Source organism: Haliaeetus albicilla, chromosome 19 (assembly GCF_947461875.1).
Source record: "Haliaeetus albicilla chromosome 19, bHalAlb1.1, whole genome shotgun sequence".
Taxonomy (NCBI): Eukaryota; Metazoa; Chordata; class Aves; order Accipitriformes; family Accipitridae; genus Haliaeetus; species Haliaeetus albicilla.
Window position 1 is genome coordinate 12996047 of NC_091501.1, and position 9668 is coordinate 13005714.

The 9668-nt window shown below is 41.9% G+C and overlaps 1 protein-coding gene across 4 annotated transcripts in view; it reads left to right on the forward strand.

Moving 5' to 3' along the window:
- Positions 1-9132, forward strand: part of ADIPOR2 (adiponectin receptor 2) — a 45536-nt gene extending 36404 nt beyond the window's left edge. For all 4 annotated transcript variants that reach the window (XM_069807703.1, XM_069807702.1, XM_069807705.1 and 1 more), the window contains 5 exons: positions 1120-1291; positions 1965-2151; positions 3227-3414; positions 4645-4838; positions 6361-9132. In XM_069807703.1, coding sequence (XP_069663804.1) covers positions 1120-1291; positions 1965-2151; positions 3227-3414; positions 4645-4838; positions 6361-6492 — 873 coding nt within the window. In that variant the 3' untranslated portion in view covers positions 6493-9132. The remainder of the gene's footprint in view (positions 1-1119; positions 1292-1964; positions 2152-3226; positions 3415-4644; positions 4839-6360) is intronic.
- Positions 9133-9668: the final 536 nt, after the last annotated feature.

Here is a 9668-nt window from a genome sequence, read left to right on the forward strand (position 1 = left end):
ATTGTGTCAAATGTACTCCCTCCTGCTGTTCCTACCTCAATTAAAATTTTTGGTTCGTGAAGTAAACCGGTTATTTGCTTATTTAATGTATTTAAGAACCCAGTCTTTAACTGGGTTGGTTATTCTGATTAGATTTCTTTTGCTTCCATGAAGGAGTGTGGAGAATTGATTTAAAAACTCTGGGCTCTTGTTGAAACTGAAATAAGAATGTAGCTTTTTAAACTTAGTGTTTCAGGATTCTTCAGGCTCGCTCCTGTATTACTAGCCAGACGACCAATCCAAGGAACACTGCAGAAACAACCCCGGTACATAAAGTAATTCCCTGCTACCCCGTTGCTTGGCAGTGCTGCTTCTGACACCAAACTGAAGACTACATGTATCATATGTTACTGAAGCAGTGCTAAGAACACCTGTGCACACTTTCTTTCATTTGGAACCAGCTGCAAGAATAGATTGTGCATATATGCTTTCTCTCCCTTTAAAGAAGAAATCTGGTGGAATTGAGTGTCATGGATCTGTTGCCTTAACTGATCTGTCACCATTTGTTTTGGGAGTGTGAGAGCATTTTTCTTCCAACCTGGATAAGGGATTGGACACTTCTCACTGGACTCTTGCCACTTCATGCTTTCTGGCCCATATTAGTGCTGATGAGTAGCTTTTTTGCTAGACTGCTGCAAATGTAGCAGATATATAGTCAGATTGGCTTGTGGTTGGAAGAAGAGGCTTTTAGTTATTTATTTCTTGGAGGGAACTAGGTGTAGGCTTCTTCAATTAAGTAGAAAGGATGATCTGTGGAAAAAACAGAACATGGAAATGAATTAAATGCTTCCCTTTGTTAGCAGTAAAAAAAGTCCAGTAACTTTCCTGTTCAGTGAAATGCTGAAGTGTTTCTTTCTGTGGTGGTGCAGCTCAACTTCATAATGATACTGTTTTGAATAGGGAACTTAAGCATTATAGTTCAGGTGTAAAGCCTTTTTCCCAGAGATGTCCCATCAACCCTTTTCTGTTTACCGTAGTCATAGATTAACTAACATTTTTACTAATAGGGGTTTTCTGACTTTTACCATACATAAGTGGAACTCAATTCCCTGCATTTAACTAAAATCTTCTAACTTCTAGGTATGGGAGGGCCGATGGAGAGTCATTCCCCATGATGTTCTGCCTGACTGGCTAAAGGACAATGACTACCTGTTGCATGGACACAGACCACCCATGCCTTCCTTCCGGGCTTGTTTCAAGAGTATCTTCAGAATACATACAGAGACTGGTAACATCTGGACACATCTTCTAGGTATTTTCAGCTTGCCCTAATGCTAATAGGCTTCATTGCTGTCTTTCTTTGAGACCAAGGTATAAAGGGGTGTGGGGTGGTCAGCATTATCATTCCACTAGTAACCTGTTAAATTAACAGGTTGGTATCCCTCTCCTAATTTTATCCCACCAGGGTTGGATGGGACTTCCTTAATTATGGCATTCAATACAAATGAATGAATTAAATTCATAATTGTTAATAAATTACTGGTAGAAGTTCTTTTTTTTCCAGGTGTGTAGGTGTTAATTGAGATCACACTTCTTGCCACAAGAACATGCTTCAGTTGCAGCTTGTATGAATGGTTTTCAGCTTGCAAGGAGCCTTAAAGGGAAAGGGTTTCTTTGAACTAAGCCCTTCTCTTTTTACATTTTGCAACAGATTTTTTAAATTGTTCTAGAATGTCCAACTAGTGTCAGGCATCCTGCAAAACAAGTAAAAATAGAGTCCATGCAAGTCTGTATTGCATCAGTCCGAGACAGAAATGTGGTTGGAATGCATAACTGAAGTAGGGCAGTACTTTATTCTGCATGTGTGCTGCTGGTTGTCATGCAGCTCCTATGTTTAGTGCTCCTGTACATTAAAGTCATGCTTTTAGAAAGAAAAGCTTTCGGTATGCATGAACTTGACACCTTTCTGCCTTATTGTTTTTCAGGATGCGTGTTCTTCCTTTGTCTGGGAATCTTCTACATGTTCCGGCCAAACATGTCCTTTGTAGCACCTGTGCAGGAGAAAGTGGTTGTTGGATTGTTTTTCTTGGGAGCCATACTCTGCCTCTCCTTCTCATGGCTCTTCCACACAGTTTATTGCCACTCAGAAGGTGTTTCCCGGCTCTTCTCCAAGTAAGTGCCTAAAGGACAGGGTAGGCCAAATAGGAAACAGGTGGGAAAACAGGGTTGGGATTTATGCTTGGAGCCCCAGTGTAGGAGTTGTTCACTGCATGTACTTTGGAACAGAGTGGAGCAGAGATTCAATGCAGCTTCTTCTAATTATTGTTTGTTTCAGCATGAGTTTTCATGCTGTCATTTTAGCCTTAAAACACTGTCATTTTCTGCTGTTTGGCAGACATGTGCATGCGTCTTGCTGCTGTAAGTAATATACCTAGAGCTTAGTTGCAGGACTTTGAATTTTTAATGCAACTGTCGCTTCTTGTCATTTAAACTATTCTGAGTAACTTTTAATCTTAAACTTACGTAAGACAGCTCCACAATGTGTATCAAGATGTCTTAGTCTTTTGGTTTTACTATGCTTTCTTTTTTGGCTGGGGCTGCTAAATATCTCATATTTCCTAAGATTATTCAACCTAGGATTGTGTAATCTGCAAGACCACCTCTAAAGTAACCCAGCAATTAAAATTCCCTACTGAAAAATTAACTCCATCTTTTGTAGGAGCATTTTGTCAGGGCGTGGTAAAAAGCAATGGCTGTAGGAATTCTTTATCTTCACTGGTGTATAGAAAAACAGTGTGATTGAAAAATTGCAACGTTATTCCCCAGTGGTCACTTAAGCTGATGCCTAACTAACTTATGCTTGTCAGATACTAAAGTGTTTGTGTTGGCTGTGCTCTCACAACATACTGTGTGCCCCTTTTTCTGTTCAGAGGACTCTTGTGCTGCTTTTTTTTCCTCATCAGAAGCTTAAATCTGAGTTTCCTTCAAAAACTTTGGTCTAAAGGCTACTGTATGTATTGCTGATGACTGTCCAAAAATGGCCTTACTAGATGTCTATCAAGGTAATCCATGACTGCGGGAGGGCATTGGTGGGACAGTTGGCATTGGGAAGTAAGTTGGAATAGTGAGAATGATTTTATTTTGCAGTAAGAAGTAGACAGGTGGTCCACTAAAGAATAGAGTGTTGTTATGAGGACTTCCAAAGGTTCACATTTCTTATCAAACTGATTTTTTTGTTTCCTTCTAGGCTGGATTATTCTGGTATTGCACTTCTCATAATGGGCAGCTTTGTACCATGGCTGTACTACTCCTTCTATTGCAACCCTCAGCCTTGCTTCATCTACTTGATTGTGATTTGTGTCCTGGGCATCGCAGCCATAATTGTCTCACAATGGGACATGTTTGCGACCCCTGAATACCGGGGTGTAAGGGCAGGTAAGACCTGATGTTAACTGTTTTGCTTCTTGACTGCCTTTCCTCCTTCCTACTTGCCACTTGGAAAAGCCATCTTGGGAAGATTTACGAGAGCTTAATTTTATGGAGAGCTAATATTCTTGGATTGGGAGCTTGATGGGTTTTCTTTCAGCATTTATTATAGCCAGCTGGATGCACAGATAAGGGCTGGTGCAAGTCCTGGAAGTGCATTCCTGAAATGGACAGTAACACATGCAGTAGGAAGGGTAGTGCAAAGTATTTCTAGCTATGCCTAGCAACTTTGCTCTCAAAAAATGACTGACTGCTTGGTGTGTGTATGGGTACTTCTACTGTTTGTCTTGGTTTTGTAATACTAGGCTTAGACACTAGCAAATCATTGAATGATTGAATTAGTCTGAATGGTTTGCCTAGATAAAATACATGTTCAAAACAAAGAGCCTAGTTTTTCTCTTCACGTGATCAAAAGAACAAAACCAGATTTGGTTTCACATTCTGAGATAGGAAGAAAGAGAAAGCTTTAGGGGGCAGCTATGAAATGTGCACACAGCTGGGCTGAATAGTGATATTTCTTGTTACTTAACCTGCACATGCTGTCTACAGTAAATCTAGATTTCCTGGACAAGCTATGGGTGTACCTTCAGAAAGTTCAGCATTCCAAACTTAAAATCTGTGGATGGAACATGTTTATTCCCTCCACGCACTTTTTTTTTTTTCACACAAGATTTCTGTACTTGCCACTAAAATCTAAAATCAACCATGTTCTCGTGTATGGCAGATCAGGTGAGCTGCAGATGCTACTTTTCTGTTTCCTAGGACTACTTGAACACTGTATGATAAATAATCTCTTTGTTGTCTCTCCTTGTTGTCTTACTTTTGAGAGATTATGGTAAAGTGAGACATAGTTCATGTAGTCTCAGTGCCCTCTACAGTCCAAGATGTGTAACTGGCTTAATGTACATTAAAGCTGGTGGACGCAATCAGTAAATGAAATATTTCGGTATCTGCTGGAATATATAACTAATTAGCTTCTGGTATATGAAGGAATTCTGTGCATTCTTTAAATTCCTTTCCAATAAAGCTCTTCTGGGGACCTCCAGCATCAAGAGTTGTCACCTTTCTGCTGCTTTGGCAAATATTGAGTTTTCCTTCCATAGCTTTTGTGTTTTCACTGTTTCCCTTTACCACCACTGTGTTCAAACCTGACTCTCCCACATTTTCTTTACCTCCCAGGAGTATTTCTAGGTCTGGGTCTTAGTGGGGTTATTCCCACCCTGCACTTTGTCATCTCTGAGGGGCTCCTGAAAGCAGCCACAATGGGGCAGATAGGCTGGCTGGCACTCATGGCATGCCTGTACATCACTGGTGCTGCACTATATGCTGCCCGCATCCCGGAGAGATTCTTCCCTGGCAAGTGTGACATCTGGGTGAGTCTACAGAATGACTGGATGAGGAGACCAACGTGAAAGCTGGTTCCCCTTGAGGCTGGAGGATGTTGTGTCAATGTTTTCTTATTGCAAGTATCAAACGGCTTCACTAGAAGCATAGGTCTTAAGGGGTCAAACAACTTTGGGCTCTCTGACCCCAGCTTACCTGGTGCCTCTCTTGCTGAGTTACCACAAACTGGCCAGTCTGAGGTAACTGCTGGTATGCAAATTCACCCCGCACATGTACTAGATAGCTTTAATAGATGGGTAAGCAGCTTTGCAAACCTTCGTGTGTGTGTTGAAGATCCTACAAACACACGTCTTGCCTTGCTTCTGCACATAATAGTGCATGGTTATTTCTCTGATGTTTGCTGTGTTCTTTGGGATCTTCACCATGTCTGGCTCCTCATCTTGTGCAGCAAGTGAAAGCACTGGGTAGAGATGGTAGATGTTGGAGGAATCTCTGGCCCAGGAGAAGGGAAAGTGGGGTGAGCAAGTGGGTGGGTGGGGGAAACTTGGTGTGAGGGAAAGGATCATGAAGACTGGAGGGGAAATATGTGGGGAAGATGTAGAGAAAGAAATCGGGTAGAGCAAGAGTAGAGATGAGAGGGAGGTAGAACTTTAGAAGGCCACAGTACTTCCACTAGGATAGTTCAAGGCCCCTGAAGAAGACTAGAAGTGATAATGAGGCCTGGGTGGTTTGAGTGGCTTTTGCACAGCACCAGTTTGCCAGGTTTGTTTAAATAGCCAAACAAAGCCTTGTTTAGATAATGAGCTAGGCTCCAAAAGCACTGGGGTACCACTAGTTCTTTTCCAAGCTTCCCATGGAGCCTGCAAATACATATTTGTAGAAATTTTTCAAGAGCATTATCCATATTGGTATGGCTTCCCTCAAATAAGGGCATGCTTTGTCACGTAGCTCCCTGATGGTTTTCATTCTGTTGTACTATAATCAATAGCATCCTGGGCATTCATTCAGAACATCTGGTTGTTTCTAGGTTTTAATATAATACCATTTTTTCCTGTTCTGTTTCTCTGTGGCAGAGAAAGAAAATAACGTTCAAAATCCACTTGGTAGAACTTATGCCTGTGACCAGAGCAGAGTTTGTACCTGTTAGCTGTATGAGAGAGCCCTTTCTATCAATAAATCACTGGTGTGTGTTGTGAAGGAACTAATTTTAAAAGTGTCCTGCTTAAGCCTTTTGCCCAAAGCTCTGAAATTATCCTTGTCCCTTCACAAAGATGTGCTATAGCATTTATGTAACATATTTGTTGAATGACCAGCTAGTTAAGATGATTGTAAAGGAAAGGGCTGTGTGTGTGTGTGTAGAATTTGATTATTTTGCTAATGATAGAAGAGGGATGGGCTTTAACACACAACTTGGAGAACTTTGCAGCTTGTGGTTTGAGGTACTGCTACGTGTTACTGTGTACTTCAGCTGAATGTGTGGCTTTTTTGGAGGCAGGGTAGCACTAGAACCCAAAGTACCCCAGCTGAACAGAAGTGTTTTCTTTTCCGCAGTTCCACTCCCATCAGCTGTTTCACGTCTTTGTAGTGGCTGGCGCATTTGTGCACTTCCACGGGGTTTCAAACCTCCAGGAGTTCCGTTTCACAGTTGGAGGAGGCTGCACGGAAGAAGATGGGATGCAGTAAAACCAGCCTTCAGCCCAAGATAGTAACCAAAATAGCACCGCAAGCGCGGTTGAAGCATACAGGCTAGCAAAATGAATACCTAAGAAGAATCCAAGTTTCAACTGATGGGGCATGGAGCTTCATGGGGATTCTGACTAACCAAGATAAATTCTATACCTCAAGCAATGGAATGAATCAATTTGAAGACCAGGAAATTCTGAAACCCTAACTTATTCTTGGGATCTACAGATTGAGCTACAGAGGACCCTTTCCAAATCGGCTTCTGTTCAATGCCATATTTATTTGTAGAATTGGGGAGGGATAGCTTAGCAGTTTCCTTTTTTTTTTTTTTTTAAGAAAAAAATCAAGGTTAAATTTATATCCTCTTGGAGGGTTTGGGAGTTGATTTTAGATGCTCTTTTGGGAGAAAAAAATTGTAAATAAGATTTCTAACTTTCTGTTTAAATAAAATTTATATAAATGTTTTAAACAATGGGTGGGGGGAAAAGGGGTTTTGTAAAGAATGCAACATGCAAGTACCACACACTGTTTCAATTTTGCACAAAATAAATGATTGCAGGAGGACCAGGTAAAATTCCCAGGAGTGAAGCACGTTGGCCCTGCAGATTTTCCTGGTGGCTGGCATGCCCTGGGCAATGTGGGGTCCTGGCCAGCACTTGGAGTAGGTTCAGTACGTGTACACAAGGGTTGTGAAGGCTGAATTAATTACATCGTCATTCAGGTCACAGTGTTAGGAGGTTTATTTACTCAAGTAACTGGAAAGATACATCTGTGCCCTGCCTAAGTGTGTGGGACAGCTGCCTTCCAAGCTTGTGTGGCCTGTATAGTTTTGGATAGTGGATCTTACAGTTGTTTTGTTTCTCATCATATGAATTGGAGCATGATGGGATAACTGCACATGAAATGGCAAACAGTCCAACTCCATCAGTGCCTGCCTATACCCAAAGGCCCCCATTGAGTCGATGGTTGCCATTTGCAGGCCTGTTCTGTTTTGTCTGAACAAATGATGGTAATACATTTGTCAAAAGATAGTTGAGCATGTGAGGGGAAACAGAGGTGGGGTTAAGATGGACTGGAAAGAGGAAGCTGTGTGCTCCAGGACTTGGAGTTAAGAGCTACTGCAGACCTCAAGCACATTACCTTCTCATGTGTCAGACCATATGCCAAGGGAGTTTGCAGGTTTTTCTTTTTAAGAGGAAAAATCCACGATCAGCCCAATGCAGTTCCTTTTTTTTTTTTTTCTTAAAATTTTTTTTTCCTTAGGTCTGCTTCCCATCTGTGCTTTAGCAATGGGACTGCTGGTATTTCTTAAACCTAAAACTACGAGTTCAGTTGGATTGCTGTGGAGCAAATGCACCTCCTATATAAGGGGAGGCATATACCCTTCTCCTGTGTAATTGATGTAGCTTGATCTTTGGAGCCCAGTCAGAAGTCAGACTGAAGGAGAATCTTTGGAGTTGTAAGATGAGATTTGAACATTTTGTTTGTTATGGCACAGGTATTGCTTGGAGTGTTTAGTTGGAAATTCAGAGCAATTACCTCTCTCACAGATGAGTTAAACAGCTATGAAATGCTGTATTTCACAAGGAAGGAAGGTAAAGGGTGGGGTTTTTGTTGTGTGGGGTTTTTTGTTGTTGTTTGTTTGTTTTTTAAGACTCCTGCAAGTTTGAATTTTCATCCTTAAAGAGGAAAATGTGGATTGCAAAGATCTTCCTTGGATATCACGGAGTGTGTTTTGGGGAGTTACTTTGCCCAACGAAGTCAAGTAGAAGCAGAATGCCTTCCTAAAGTTGACTGGATATTAAGGCTTCACCCCACGAATGGAGTCTTTGTAAAGCTTCTGAGCGCAAGGTCAGCTGCAGAAAGAGGTGCTGCAGCAGAGTCTGTGAGCTTAGAGGGGTGTGTTCTCAGTAGGATCACTACACTGGATGCCTGTAGGGCCAGAAGTAGTTTATCACAGGTCTGTGTGGTACTAAAATGAAGTAAAGAGCAGTATTAACTTGGATGTAAGGGCTAATAGCACTGGCATCCTGGACAAAGATGTAGAGTTGCCTGGCAGTAAGTATACTGGTATCTGAGAAAAGTGTGGTACATATCAGAATCAGAGTTGTCTGTAAGGCGCTTTGGGATACCTCTGTAACAGTACCAGCAGAAGTGGCAGTCTCCATCCTGGATCATCCCACGTTCGCTCCTTGAAGGGTGATTGTAACCTGGTCCTACACAGCACAGAACTATTACAAAAACACAGTACTCCACCTGCTATTCTTAACCCAGTCAGTCTCTCCATTCAAGAAGTTTGTGTGTTCCAATAAAAACAACCTAGCTGTGCACTTTTCTGTAGCTCTTGCTGAGAACTCTTCCCAGGTTGGCACCTGAATGCCTTACTCTCAGCAGTCAGAGGCTTGCTTGCTCTGTGTGCAGGTTATTGCCATAGAATAGTTAGGACCTACAGCTTCTTTCCTTCCCCATTAAATAGTGGCCTTGTTCAGTATATTTCTTTTTAAAAATTGCTTACTGTTGGAAGCAATGAAGCACATTCTGGGGTTTTGATGGTTGGGGACTCTGGTGATGGTTCCATATAAGATGGGATCTTATTACTTGCTGTATTCTTAACTTCTGCTAATAAAAGAACCAAATGGATTATTGACTAGTTTGGGTCTTTCTGTGCTGTGTGTGAAGCTTGAAAGAGTCACTCTTGCTTTCTTCCTTCCCAACGCTTGCAGGCAACACTTTGTAGGTAAAAGACCTCTGCTGTTGCAGAAACCAAACCAATGCCTTAAGGCTTGTTTATGTACGGTTGAACCGATGCTTGCTGTATGCCTCCTCAAGCAAAAGCCAGTGGGTGGGGGAGTTCACGCAACAAACATTAGTTTTGCTATGTGGCATCCTCTGGATGTCTAGAATTCACATCAAGTATGTGCCTGGTCTTGCTGTAAGATTTCAATACTGTCTAGTGCATTTAAACATCACAGCAGACAAAGGTGTCCATGGACCGTGCTGCCTCTTAGTTACGGTGCTAATCTCCAGGGAAAATTTTTTTCCAAAGTCTAGACTTCTATTCGATGCCCACTGGAGTTGCCAGTTGTAGTACAGGGCTGATAGTGGTGTGGGGGAAGGAGGTGGTGTTAGGTGTGTCTGGTTGTATTGGGTTTGTGTGGCAAGGTTTTGGTAGCAGG